General features: G+C 35.6%; 1 protein-coding gene across 5 annotated transcripts in view; it reads right to left on the bottom strand.

Annotated features, from left to right (window-relative positions):
- Positions 1-206: 206 nt before the first annotated feature.
- Positions 207-14,165, bottom strand: part of NETO2 (neuropilin and tolloid like 2) — a 38,303-nt gene continuing 24,344 nt past the window's right edge. For 2 of the 5 annotated variants that reach the window (XM_063334441.1, XM_063334442.1), the window contains 2 exons: positions 8,588-8,701; positions 245-5,543 (listed from right to left, as the gene is read on the bottom strand). In XM_063334441.1, coding sequence (XP_063190511.1) covers positions 4,963-5,543; positions 8,588-8,701 — 695 coding nt within the window. In that variant the 3' untranslated portion in view covers positions 245-4,962. Of the gene's footprint in view, positions 5,544-8,587; positions 8,702-14,165 lie in introns of all 5 variants that reach the window. The other 3 variants (XM_063334440.1, XM_063334439.1, XM_063334443.1) reach the window with 3 other exon arrangements.

Raw genomic sequence — 14,165 nt, 5'->3', positions numbered from 1 at the left:
ATGATGTATCCTTAAGTACACTGGCAGCATTGACAGCTCTTACCCTTCAGAAGGCATGATTCAGATTCCAAACCAGCAAATTATTTTGAATTTTGACGTGTGTAGGTCTTAGGTACGTATTATTTGGTTTATTATAATAATTTATTTTTTCTTGAACAGAATTTGACATAAATTTTATGGGTTTCTCCAGTATAAAACTATTACGATAAATTATGTGATTGTAATGGAAAGACATACAAATCCATGAAGTTCTGACTTTGTTTCTCTCTGAGCCTGGCTCTGTATGAACAGACTTATAAAAACTAAGCTGTTTTATCTGGTATATGGTAGATTATCTTCTATAGCTATGTAAGAGGGAACAGGTTTACAATTCACAAATGACTGTTGTTGGTGTTGATCTATGAAGCAGATGGAAAACAGATTTTTGTTAAGCTGATTCCGTAAAGTGTAGTGAAGGAATTTGAATATGAAAATATACTTGCAGTTCCATAGTGACACAGAACCTCATACTAGAGCATACTGACATGTGATTTATTTGTGTATTTATAGGGGGGATTCACCCTATACAGAGATGGTTATTGGAAACCACAGGAACAGACGACTTAAAGATGGTATCTTTTATATTGTTAGACTGAGACAGGTGCTATAAATACTCATTTTCAAAGCATGAATCAACTCAAAGAAAGGGTTTTGATTTTAAAAGCTTTTTTCCTATTATAATTACATTCAGTTGTAACAGTGTGATCTCAAATAATGTAAAATCAGCTTATCTTTCAGGCTAATATAGATTAGGAATCTTGTTTTGGTGAACAGTCTATAGACCTGAGCAATCACAGGGCTTATATGTAACCTTTGAAATCAGGACATGTAAAAGTAAATGGATTTGACTGAGTTTTACTCTGAAGAGATATATAGAACTGACTATACAGGAAGATCAAACTGGAGATATTTTTCAGTATATCCATATAAATTAAGTTGTTCCATTTCAAGCAATGATTTACTGTTGGCTTCTCAGGTATAGGTACCAAGATCTTTTTATTACTTTTGGTAGCCTTTTAGATAAAGGATTATACTTAAATAGTTTGGAAACTTAAATGTTATGATCATGGATATAAGAACCTTCTTATATAAGGACTAAATTGATTTCAAAATAGGGCAAGCCTTTTTTCCTCATTTAGCAGGAGATTTGCTGCTAAGGCACACAATTCTCTGTACCAAGTAAAAAAACGAAATAAAGTGTATTTTAATGACTTAAATTCTGTGAAGTGTTCACATGACAAGCACCTTTTCATGTAAGTCAATGACAGCTCTTTTCATAACCTCTATTTGTATTGATTTAGTAAAAATAGACTGTAATTGTTATAAAATGCCATTATAATTTGTATGCACAATGAAGGTTATGTTGTCTATAGCAGACAAGAGAATCTCATGCATTTTAAGTACAAATCAGTATTTCTGTGATCACTGAAACATTTCAGAGTCAGTAATAGTGTTAAGTCTGAGTTTCCCTTACTACTGTCATCATTATCTGTAAATGCAGATGTCTCCCTATAGAACTTTCAATAATCGTTCTCACGTCACTTTTATTTTTGTGTTGGCTGTACTGTAGGTTTACTTCTACAACTTTTATCCACAAATCCTTCATGTTAGATAGTTTGATGTCTAAGCTACTATGATAAAAGGTAAAAATGAATTTAAAATGCCCAGAAGTAGTTAATGCTTCCTGGTGAATGTGTGTCTAGGGAACGTATCTTCGCTTATGTGTATTTAGTGTTAACAGAGGGTATCAGAGTTATGGGTACAATCAAGTGCAAAATCAGGATGCTCCTAGAAATGTATGGATTTAAGATGGAGACAATGGAAATACACTAATGGTACTTAGATATTGCAATAATACGAAAGGTGATAGTTTTTGCTAATGCGAAAGACCACAACATTAGCTCCAACTGGATTGAGCCTGCAAAACCAATAGTATTCTTTTGCTAAAGATATCAGCTTTGTGCACTCTGAGGGATACCAAATGATCCACCCAGTTTCTCTGTAGTGAAGAGAATCTGATTATACTAGAAGTGGAATTATGGCTCTAATAGTTACCACTTATTTCTTAAAGCACAGCTAAGTAACTAAACCCATCACTGCAATGAGATGTATAGACATATTATTTTTAAACACACCACACCCAAGTTTTCCTTTCAGATTTTTAGGTTCAATGTTAATTTCACCTTGCTTGTAATAAAATAAGCACTGATATTTCATTTTCCTGCCATTACTGTTTATAGAAGCCTATAGAAATGATTATTCCTATGGGTTTCTCACTCAGATCTGTTCTAGCGTACTGCTATTGTCACAGTAAGGGCTGGGTCTGCTATTACAGAAATACTAAAAAGCTCCCTCCGGGAAGGTTTTTGCTCTGTATTAGGAATCAGGAGCAGGTCCTAACTAAGCAGGAGTATTCTGATTTTATTTCTTATTTATGCTAAAGACCAAAAAAAAAACCCCAAAACCAAACAGATTAGAAAGCAAGGAAGAGGGGGAAAGCAAAGCTCATAGAGTTGGGATAGGGGATATTGGAAAAATTTATGCACAAAAGAAATGACCCATTATGGGAGCTCACCTATGTGGCCTGGGGTTGCCAAAAAGCAGCTGTGTTCTGACCATGTAATCAAAAAGTTACAATTGAGACTGAAATACTATTCAGGCCATTTGGGAACTTCTTCAATAGAGCTTTTTCCGTTTTCTCCACAGACTTGGGCTTTCCAGGCTTGCCATTTGTTTTATTATTACAGGTTTACTGTTCAAAGACAACATAACTTATGAAAGAATAGGGATCACATAATTTTTATCACATGGACAAATATACCTTAAAAAGAAAACTTAATCATGCAAACCTAGTACTTACAAGAGTTATATAGACAAAAATGACCTGTGCAAAACTATATATTACTTATTGAAAGAATCTGGAACTAATAGACTGTAACAAATAACATTCTGTATCGTACAGGTCATAGTGAGATATTTATTACTGAAATCAATGAGAGGTAAACAAAATCTGTCAAGTAATGTTTTAATTAAATATTCAAAAATTTTCAAGTCAAAACTAACTACATTTTTTTAATACTTATCTTCTGCATTAAGTGCATCTAAAAATAATGCCCATTTTCATACTTTCCAATTGAAATACATTCTGGGACCAGCACAAAAACTGACACCAGGATATAGCCTTAGGGGTCTGATCTATGAGCTTCTGATTAAGTTCCTTCTAGACATCAGTCAGGGTTAACTTTGAAATTGGGAAGTGTTGAAGATACTCAATTCCCCCCCCCCGCTTTTTTTTTCTTTAAACTTCTTACATTCTAAGAAATGCTTAGAATTTTTTTATTTGTCATTCTACTGAGAATCTGTGATAACAGCTGTTTTTCATCTTTTGTTTTAAAGAAAAGATTTTTCAGTTGCTAAGTTCATGTATTACATTTTGTGTGTACTACAGTCAGCACAAGAAACATTATGGTTTTACATATGTTTGTAAATAAAGGATACGCCCAGTGCAAGCTGGTGGGTCACCTTTAGTGAAAGGTTTCCTGTAACAAATAAATAAACCCAAACAAACCAGGGAATAAAATGTAGGCTAATATGGAAGTCATATTAAGTATTCTTCGCAAATTGTGATGTACGCAGCAGCCACTGCATGTTATTCAGAGCTGCTAATATGGACACTGAAACAAGCCTGCTGTACAGGTGCTAGATTTTGATTTAATAAATAGTCTGTACAGTATCAAACTATATAAAAAGTTTAAAAACCACAATGAGAATTATTATATTTTAAAAAAATTTCTATATTGTAAAAATTTTAAAATTAGGTCTAAACCACCATTAAAAAAGGTATGAAATGTGCAATTTTGCAAGTGGAAACAAGGGGCACAAGAATGGTTCCATAAGAGATAATAAGAGTTGCTTTGTGATTTCTCTTTTTTTCCAGTATCATCTTATACCTGGTTATCACAGGCCTCAGAGCAGTTCTCTTCAGGCAAGTAGGACATGAGCTAAAAGTATCATCACTGATTTCAGTAGGGAAGATTGGCTGCAATAAGGAGTGAAAAGCTATTTTAAGAGACAAATGTACAGTACAGTCTATTTATGTAAATACTTGGAAAACGCAGGAACAAAATTGTTTTGTAACTACAGAGCTGTGAAATCAGTGAGCCATATGGATCTATAATATATAGCAGAATATTTTAAAATCCTAAAACTTTCTGAAAGAAAACTGTTGTAAAAGTCTACATCTAGAATATCATGAGTACGTACTTGTGTTTTAACCAAAAACTGCAAAGATTATATATTTTCAAACGTAAAATTAATATAACTCAATATTTTTAAAAGGCAGTAATCCTTTACACTTATTTCTCACAAAGCATAGAGTGAGGAACTGATAATTAAAGGCAATATAAATGGTAGGCAAGATGAAACAGATGGCTGTAACATAATTCTTAACTGTCACTTAACACTAACTCTACTTTCAATTTGACAAATACAATAAGACACCTATGTTGACATACACGTGGTGCACTGAACTACTTTTATTTATGTAACTGAGGTATTAAAATTGTCTTGAAAAGCAGATGTCTAAAGAGAAAATGGTATGAGGAAGAGAATAGTAGTCATTGTCTTCAGTGTTCAATGATTAGCATTTGGTTGGTTTTTGTTTTTTAATTCCAATATCCTTAGCTAGTAATTTCCATGCAAAGTCTCTGTCTTACTTGTCTAGATAGGTAGCTTGGGAAGATGGGAGGAAATCCACCACTTTTCAGCAGAATTAGTTACCAAGACTTTTTTTTTTTTAAAATGAAGTATAATAAGCTAAAAGTGTGTGCATCTCACACGCTGCATATAGTACACTTTTAATATATACACTGTCATTATACATGAGCATTTTGTATATACACCGATACGACCTTCACTAGGAAATTAAAAGTCAATAGATAATGAACCTTGTGCTGTATCTTCTCTTCCTCTAACATAGATTTCACATGGAATCTCCTCCATCACCCTGTCTTCTATGACTTGCTCAGGGCAGTCATGCGCTTGTTTGAAAGTGTAACTGCTTTTCTTGAATGTGCTATTAAATGTTTTCATTGGCTGAGGCTGCACAAAATCATTGCGAAAGGGAAGCTCCATGGAGCTGAGGTTTGTCCTGCTTTGTTTTATATTAGAGGCCTGGGAGCCACAGTGGTGGTCATGAATGCATCTGGAAGCTGTTGAAGGGCGTCTCATTTTCTGATAGTTTTCAAGTTCTTCTGATAGATCTGCCAAATCTGCAGAAATTTCTTTGTCCCTTAGCGAAAACAGTTCATAATGTGGAGGATCAAATACTTCCTGGAAACCAGTTTTATTGAAAGCAGTCTTGCAAGCCATAACCTTTTTGCGAGGTTGCTTTACTTGTACTAGAATTGAAATGATGAGAAGAACTAAAACTATCCCTGACGTGATGCCAATGATTGTTCCGTGAGTTTTGGTGATTTGTTCAAACAGTCCAGCTCTTTTCTTTTCTGCAAAGACAAAATAAAGATTATGATAAGGCTTTCATTATTTTCCACACTTTTGATCATCTATTAAAACAAAGCAAGCTGTATTGTGATTGCCATACAAATGCAGTATTAATGAAATGACTTAATGGCCCTGAAGACTAGACCTGTCTGTCAGTGGGATTTACCATATGGGATCTGAGCATTTACTCAGCAAGTCTAATTCCCTGTCTGCATTAGTGGCTACCATATAATTCAGTGGCAGGTGGAACTCTGTGGCCAGGGCATGTTGTCTCAGCTGGAACATGGCTTCAATCCTGAACCTATACTGACCAGTTCATATTCAAAAATCCATGAGTTAAATAGGAGTTTATACAGCTACAGATGATGCTTCTCTTACCATGGTTTGCTCCTGCTGGTTAACATTCCCATTGCCAGTAGAAGGAAACCTAGATTTAAAATTTTCTAGTTCTTTAAAGGTGAAGTATCATAGTGATGATGTAAGATTGACTGTACCATTTGTTTTCATATCTCTTGGAAATTTAATAACTATGTCTATTGTACGAGTCTGTTATACCTACTTCAACACAAGGAGCTTTAGCATAAATATATTCCAGTTTTAACAGTGCAGTTATCAAGTCAGTTGGAAAAAAAAAAAAAAAGGCGGGGGAGGAGGGAGCGGAGCAGGAGGGAACTAACCAACCTAAATCATATGGCACTTTTGGCTAGTACTTCATATGAAAACACACAAGATGGCAGCATCAGAACAAGATGGTTTTCCATACTTAAAAATTCTTATTTGAAGATTAAAATTTTCCATTTGTGTTTCTGTTCTGTAAACGTACTTGTCCTAAGGGACTACAGGAATTTTACACTGAGGCTCTGCAACATCTGCTAGGGGAGGAGGAAAGCATTTAATATTATATAGAAGAAAATGTAGCAGCCTAAATGTTGCATATTTGCAGATACCTGTCTCCTGGCACCTAAGTACTCCACACACAGTGCATGAAGAGTTACATACCATATTGACTATCTGAAACAATCCATATGCTAAACAGAGTTCCAAGGAATTGGCTAATAAGTTATGTTTGAAATACAGTTCCACTTCAGAGTTTAGACTGCTTACTCTGAGTTACATTTATACCTTTAATGCGAAGGGTATCTGCCATTGTCCTACCTAGCTTAGATTTTAAGTGTTACCATAGTTTGTGGGAGGTATGAATTTTAGTGGTATGGCAATTCTCTCATCTGCATCCAGGATTCTTAATTCTTGGAAGATATTCCAATCAAAAAGTTGTTGCGCAAAATGTGATGTCTTCTCCCATCTCTTGAAAGAAATTGCACACAACTGACTTTTCTATCAATTTTGGTGTCACTGGGCTTAGGCATCGGGTAGGTCACAATATGCTCAGATTTAGGTAGCTATTGATATGGACTAAAGGAGAACTCTGGGTGCCTTCAGGAATTGAGCACGATTGTGAGAAGCTTTCTTTTTAGGGATAGATATTGCTCATTTGGTTGCATCAGTCTCCCTTCAGTCTACCTTAGCTGCCAACATGGATCCAGTCTTCAGCTGCCTCTTAATTATCTGCTGTGCAAGTATTAAAGCAGAATTTAGATTGTATTCAGCATCAAGCATGGTAGGTTATTCAGCACCAGATACCAAATTTACAAATACTGAGAAAGACACTTTTTTTCAAACAGTGTTTGAAATGGTTTTAATGGCATTCATTTTTTAAATACTGCAGTACATGAGTGAAGTGTGGATTCTAGGCAAGATTCTAGAAAGCAACTGGTAGAGATGGGAAAGAGATCTAGCAATTGCACTTAAGAGGGAACACTGAATATTATCGAAGCTAAGGACTGTTTAGAGGAAGCTTGCTTTTACATTGAAGACTTGGGGGAGTTATGGATCACTTTTGTTAAATGGAAAGCCTCCATAATATATCTTGCATTAGAGTATTTATTAGTGATGTGAAATTTTTCTTGTTTGGCCAAAATGCAATTTCAAAAAGGTCTTTTAATATTTATTTACTGAAAAATTTAAGCTGGATTTGTGTGTTGAAAAGTAGTTTTATTTCAAGATTTTCTTTAGAGAAGGTTTTGACCCTTCCTGCAGAGTCAATTTCTCTTTGGAGTACCTGTTTAAATCTTTCTGGAGTTTTGCGTTCAGACCTATTTGTGCCATTATGTTTGTCAAAAAAAAACCCCCAAGCTCAAGTTTATTGTCTTACTGTTTTCTTTTAGCAAGAAAAATTGTTGACCTTAAGCTGGTTTTGGTCCAACTCTGAAAATTCAGTTATTGCTGAAGCACAGGGGAATATACTTGTGCTTTGGCAGAATAACAATTTCCTCAAATCATTAGAATTTTTCCTAGAAAATCTGATATTGAAACAAGTCTTTACTGTAGTTGTGATGGTTTAAACACTACTCCCCTGCCCCATGTTCTAGAAGCAGTGATTTACATGTGTCTGTTTTCCATAAGTGATGACTTCTTGCTTCCTAACAGTTCCTCCTTCTTCCCACCCTTTCTCACACCATATACAGCATCTGCGTTTACTCTGAGATAGTCTATGATTAACAACATAAAACTGTTTTTAAACACTTAAAAGTGTTTTAAAACCGTATGTCTCTGAAGGTTGTTGATTCTATTTCAGCCCTGAGAAAGGCTTTTTGTACTTGAAGGCTTGTCTGTCTTTTTCCAGCCCTATACTTTCTTCTCTGATAAATGCCGTTACCTGTCCCTATGATCCTTGCTTCTTTTGAAGTTTAGAAATGGATAGGATGCAACCTGGCAAATATTAAATTATATTTCCTCTTAAGCTAACATCCTTTTAAAATAGAGAGTATATGCTGAAGAGGAAGAAATTTAATTATAAAGTGGTAAGATCAATATTCAGGATGCTTTCATGTCTGCTGAGTTTAAATAAAAAAAATTGGAACACCTTCCTGAGATTAGTAGAATAGCTGTCTTCAGCATATTTTCAGGAAACAGACATTTCATGGCTTCCTTGAAAGGCAAACTGACCAGCCTAGCTCATAAAGGCTATACTTTGCACTGTATTCACCTCTGCAGTGATTTTCATCCCAAGGGTATGCACAGTTTTGAATGCCATTGCAGACTAAAGAATTATTGATGCACATGTTGCTATGGCAGAAGTAAGTGTTGCCTGAGCAGGGAGCTGTCGGAGAGAAGGGAAAGAAAACATTAGGAATTTTCAGTAATTGATGCATTGCAATAAAACTAGTAAATTCCTGCGATTTTTTTTTTTTAACATGCATACTCATTCTTTATCTCTGTTTCAAAAAAAATAATTACTTTTCCTGCACAGCACTAGTTATTGGATCATTTACTCTCTCTTCATATGGTTGCTTTCAGGTGTATTATCAATGCCACAAAAAAAATAATTCTTGCTCAAAATGGGTAGCAGATACAGTCACACAACACAAATAATGGAAGGCTTTAATACTTGTCCTTAAAAACATAAAAATCACATGCTTACCATCAATTATATATTTATTCAATCTGCTGTGCATCTGCTATGTAGATGGTATAGCTGGTTGTGAAACAGTTCCTGAACATCTGCATTTTAGAGCCCATTAATATCTTAAGGCAAATCAGATTTGAGCTTGTGGAGGACTGTTTCAGTAACTGCAAGAGACTTCAGTTACTGGAGGCATCTAAGTCATTCCTGCTTGTGAATCAAAGCTCTTAGATCCTCCTATTAGAGCTAATGCAGGGATTAAGACAGAGTACAGTTTAGCTTTTTATCTATCTGTCTATATATAGTTAGAAATTTGAAGAAATAAATTAACTAGAAAGTTGCCCTAAAGATTTTGTTTCCATGAATGTTTGTTATAGCTCTGACATTAGAAAAATATATTACAAAATAGTAATAATTCTTTTCAGGATGTTGTATAATATATATAGAGAATTCGTTATGGATTCAGCACACTGGAGAAGAAATTGATATTCCCTTTCTCTGTCTCAGTAATGTAGTATTTTTATGTCAGAAATGTCTATTATTAGTGGAGTCAGTTACATATTAAACAGCAAAGATGTGTGATAGACACTCTTCTATTTGGTTTCATAGAAAAAAAAAATATTCTCAAGCAGTCTAGATTCTCTGAAACATGATGCAAAACCCAAAGGGTACAGCAGAGGAGGGTGACTTGTCCTGAATACAGTGCGTTTCTCGCTTATTCCTTCTGTTAGGTTTCAGAGTCTCAGTGACAAAAAGAGGAGTTATGCTTAAGAGAAAAGAAAATTCAAACCTTTAATTCTGAATTTGCATTCCCTAAATCTAATATGCGTTCTTTTCCCATTTCTTACTCCACTGAATTTTGGTAACCTATTCTCATTGTGTTTAAGCCTTTGTATCACCTTCCTGTTATAGCTTAACCCTTGTCAACCTGGCAAGAAGTTCCATATAGGAAGCTTGTGCTTTAATTGTAGCACAAGTGCTGTAGTAACTTAACGTAATACAGAATGTATTTACAGTGTATTTTAGAAGAATTTATCTGTGCAATTTCAGTGTTTAAAAATGTCATAGTAACTGTCACATGAATCTTCCTTGCTCAGCTGAGTAGAGAATTTAATTGTTTGGAAAGCAGATTTAGTCTGAAGAATACTTCTTTAGAAGTAGGAAGGTATACATCATACCCATTATATCAGTTATGGATGAAATGTCATGTCGGGTGCAAGCGGGGTCAGATGTCCTGGTAGGAATACGAATACAAATACAGTGAATGTGCAGGAATGGGGCTGGGAAAACCGAAGCCTACCTGGATAGGGTGAGGGACATGAAAAGCAACAAGAAGGGCTTCAAGTGTATCGGCAACAAAAGGAAGGCCAAGGAAAATACGGGCGTTCTACTGAATGAGACAGAGCTTCCCTTGATGTCTGGGAAGGTGAGAGAACAAATAATCCTGGAAGCCATTTCCAAACATATTAGAGATAAGAAGGTAATTGGGAGCAGTCAGCATGAATTTATGATGAGGAAATCATGCTTGACCAACCTGATTGCCTTCTATGATGAAATTACTAGCTTAGATGAGGATAGAGTGGTGGATGTTGTATATCCTGACTTTAGCAAGGCTTTCAAAACTCATAATATCTAATAACTCTCATAATATCCTTGTAGAGAAACTGATGAAGCAAAAACTATACAGGAGGACAGTGAAGTGAATTGAAAACTGACTGAACTGCCAGGCTTAAAGGTTTGTGATCAGAGGCACACAGTCCAGCTGGAAGCTGTCATTAGTGGTGTACCCCAGGGGACAACAGTAAAGCCAACACTGTTTAACCTCTTAATTAATGACCTGTATGTTGGGACAGACTGCACCCTCAGCAAGTTTGCAGATGATACAAAACCAGGAAGAGTGGCTGATAGATCAGACAGTTGTGCTGCTATTTGAGACAAGCTGGAGAAATGGGTTGACAGGAACCTCAAAAAGTTCAACAAAGGGAAATGGTAATTCCTGCAGTTGCTGAGGAATAACTCCACAGATGTGCATAGACTGAGGGCCAGCCAGCTGTAAAGCATCTTTGTAGACAAACACTTGGAAGTTCTGGTGGAGAGAAAGTGGAATGTGAGGTAGCAATGCACCCTGGTAGCAAAAAAAAAAAAAAAAAAAAAAAAAAAAAGCCGATAGGTCAAGGGAGGGGATTCTTCCTCTCTGCTCAGCACTTGTGAGACCACATCTGGAGTGCTATGCTCAGTGTTGGGGCCATCGGTACAAGAGAAATATAGGGGGATCTAGGGAAATGGCATGAAGGCAAGGGCTCGGAGCATCTGACATGACCAGCATGGATTGTCCTGAGTGGCTGCAGGATCTCCATCCTTGGAGATGTTCAGCAACTGAGTGCATATGGTTCTGGGAAACCTGCTCTCCTTGATCCTCTCCGACTAGAGAGACTTCCTCATTAGGCTTCAAAATCAACAGCCTTTTTTCAAGAATGTTTTATGCCCACTGTGTTTCAAGGGCTAAACAGTTTTTCAGTGGGACGTGATTCAGTGGGACTTTAAGTTCAACCATGCAATTATGTGGTAAATGGAGGAATAAAATCAAACATTTTTCTACATTCAGACTTAATTATGTCTTTAACTGTTTTACTAACTGCTACTGTTTAGGAAGGAAAATATAAAGGAACCCAGTTGTTGCGTTGTCGATGTGACAAACTGTCACCTACAATGTATTTAGAGTGGATGCTACGCCAGTTCACATCACCAATGGTTTAAGGCACAATGTAAGCATTATTCTGTAAGCATCATATGAAATCATGATATATCATGATGTAAGCATTGTCCAAAATTATGCTGCAATTAAATTCCAAAGGGATTCACACATTTTCCCTGAAGGACTAAATGACAGGCTAAAACTTATGCAAGAGTATCAATCTAAATATGAAAACAGGTTATCCTAGCCAACCTAAAGCAACTCATAGAAACAGGAAGATGTAATCAATGTTTCTAACCATTATATATCAATATAATGGGAGAAAGACTAATAATTGAAACGGAAATGTTCATGATGCAGACTACCGAATAAAAGGCTCTGGGCCTTATTAGCACATGTGGGGAGAAAAGACTTAGGTAGTTTTTCTTTCTGAATTTGGAAAGAAAGACTGCACAAGCTTTTATAAAGGATGAATAGGATCATCATTTAAACAGAATAGCTTAAAAAGGCTTGAATATCTACTAAAATATTTCTGACTGTGAAATAAAGGAGGATCTATGAAATCTGTGTCCACAGTGGTTGTCATGGATCCATGTGTATCTGCTGGTGTTTCAGTATCCATCTGTATGGAGCTGTAGTTCTTTTGCAGGCACGGAGGAAGAATTATGATGTAAGACACATTCTCTTTCTTATTTCCCTGAACAGGGGAATTTTTTCACGTTTCTGTAGTTTTGGATGATGTATTCTGCTGCTGCTTCCCCCTCTGCCAGCACAGTCTCCATTTTACATTCTTGTGTGTTCTCTTTAACATTTTTTGGTATGTCCCATCATAAAGATGGGACAAATTGACTTAATTTTCCTTTTATTTGTTATTTGGAGAGTACGAAGTCTAAAAGTCACAATGATTGATGGGTTCCAGTACAGGACTTCAAGGACATTGCTGGACTCTTCTCTTAACAGCTGCCTAAGACTGGTGCAGTGTTCACAGTGTTCTTTATATCTAGCATTACTCATGTATTGAATCAAGCTAGAAATCAAATACATTGATTTTTTTTTTTTTTTAACATTGCTGTCAGCTGAATTATTTAGTCAAATCTGCAAGCAGCACTAGGTGTGTGTTAGATGACTGCCATGCACAATTATTTCATTTATGTAAATATCTTTGGAAATATTGATTGTTTTCATGGTTGTCTTCATGTAATTACAAATCATTAGTAAGGTAGAAGTGAAAAATAGCTTAAGGATCTCAAAATAAGATAAGGAGAGATTAACTTTTTTTCAGTTAGAAAAATTGCTTATCACCATTTTATTAAAAAATTAAACATTTTTCAGATACATACTCTCTTTCTTGGAAAAGGTAATTCAAAAGTATCTCAGGTTAGAAGATAAATAAGAACAGCCACGTACCTTTGCAGATTTTCTTCTGTCAATTACTTTTGAGTCGCTTCAAAAATTTAAGTTTGGAAAGTTATCTAGCTTTAACAGTAGTTACTGTTTTAACCTCTTGCAATCACCCTCCTCCGCACTCCCCTCCCTCCCAAATCTTCAAAACCTAAACTTAACTAAAAAAATCCCAAACAGCAAAACACTCCAATATTTGTATTAGAAGTGGATAATATCCCTGGCAAAGTTCATAGCGTTTTCTAGATTGAAAGCTGCAATAACTTGCACTATCACTAATATTAATAGTTATATTGAAATGAAAGCTACTGGAAAAGCAGTTACAAATTTCGCAAGCAAGTTGTTCTTAAAACTGGTATTTACTGAAATTCACAATATCCAAAGGTTATTAATGCCTATTGTAGGTTAAAGAATAGACTAGTTTGAAACACGCAAGTGTTTCTTACCACTATGTATGCAAAGTACGCAGTAAGCTATTTCTCTTCAAAGTCTCTGTTAGTTTAGAAAGACTGTTTTGCAGAAAGTGACTTTTCTCCTGTGTTAAACTCTACTGTTTTATGGAAGAGAATATAAAATCTACTTGTTATCTGTAACCTGAACTTTTTTGCAATGTGGTGACCAGGATCCCTTTCAGGACTAGCTACAGATATGTCAGTTCTGTCAAAAAAGTTATTTCTTTGGCAGCAAATCTGTACTATTTATTCTTCAAGCAGAACATTTTGAAAACCTCTGGCACAAGTATAGTCTGATTTCCTGAAGTGGCAGATGTATTTTATTCAGCTTTTCCCATGTATCTTAGATTTGCTCTGCAGTTCTAAACTTAGTCCACTGTTGTGCTGAAGATGGTGCTTATTTTCAGATTCTGCAATGTGGACGATGTCCTTCACAAATATGTGAGACAACAAAATTCCATTAAGTTCAGAGAGAAAGCACTTAGAAGAAAATCTCACAAAAAATATGCTTTCAAGAAAACACCTTAATTTACATTGAGAATAAAGACTATCTCTAACCCGGGCTGTGGAATCCAAACACAGAAATCCAGATTGCCTTTACAGCTCTGCTTTT

This window comes from Chroicocephalus ridibundus, chromosome 4 (genome assembly GCF_963924245.1).
Source record: "Chroicocephalus ridibundus chromosome 4, bChrRid1.1, whole genome shotgun sequence".
NCBI classification, from domain to species: domain Eukaryota; kingdom Metazoa; phylum Chordata; class Aves; order Charadriiformes; family Laridae; genus Chroicocephalus; species Chroicocephalus ridibundus.
The sequence above is the reverse complement of the archived record's forward strand: the minus strand, read 5'-3'. Positions and strand labels throughout refer to the sequence as shown.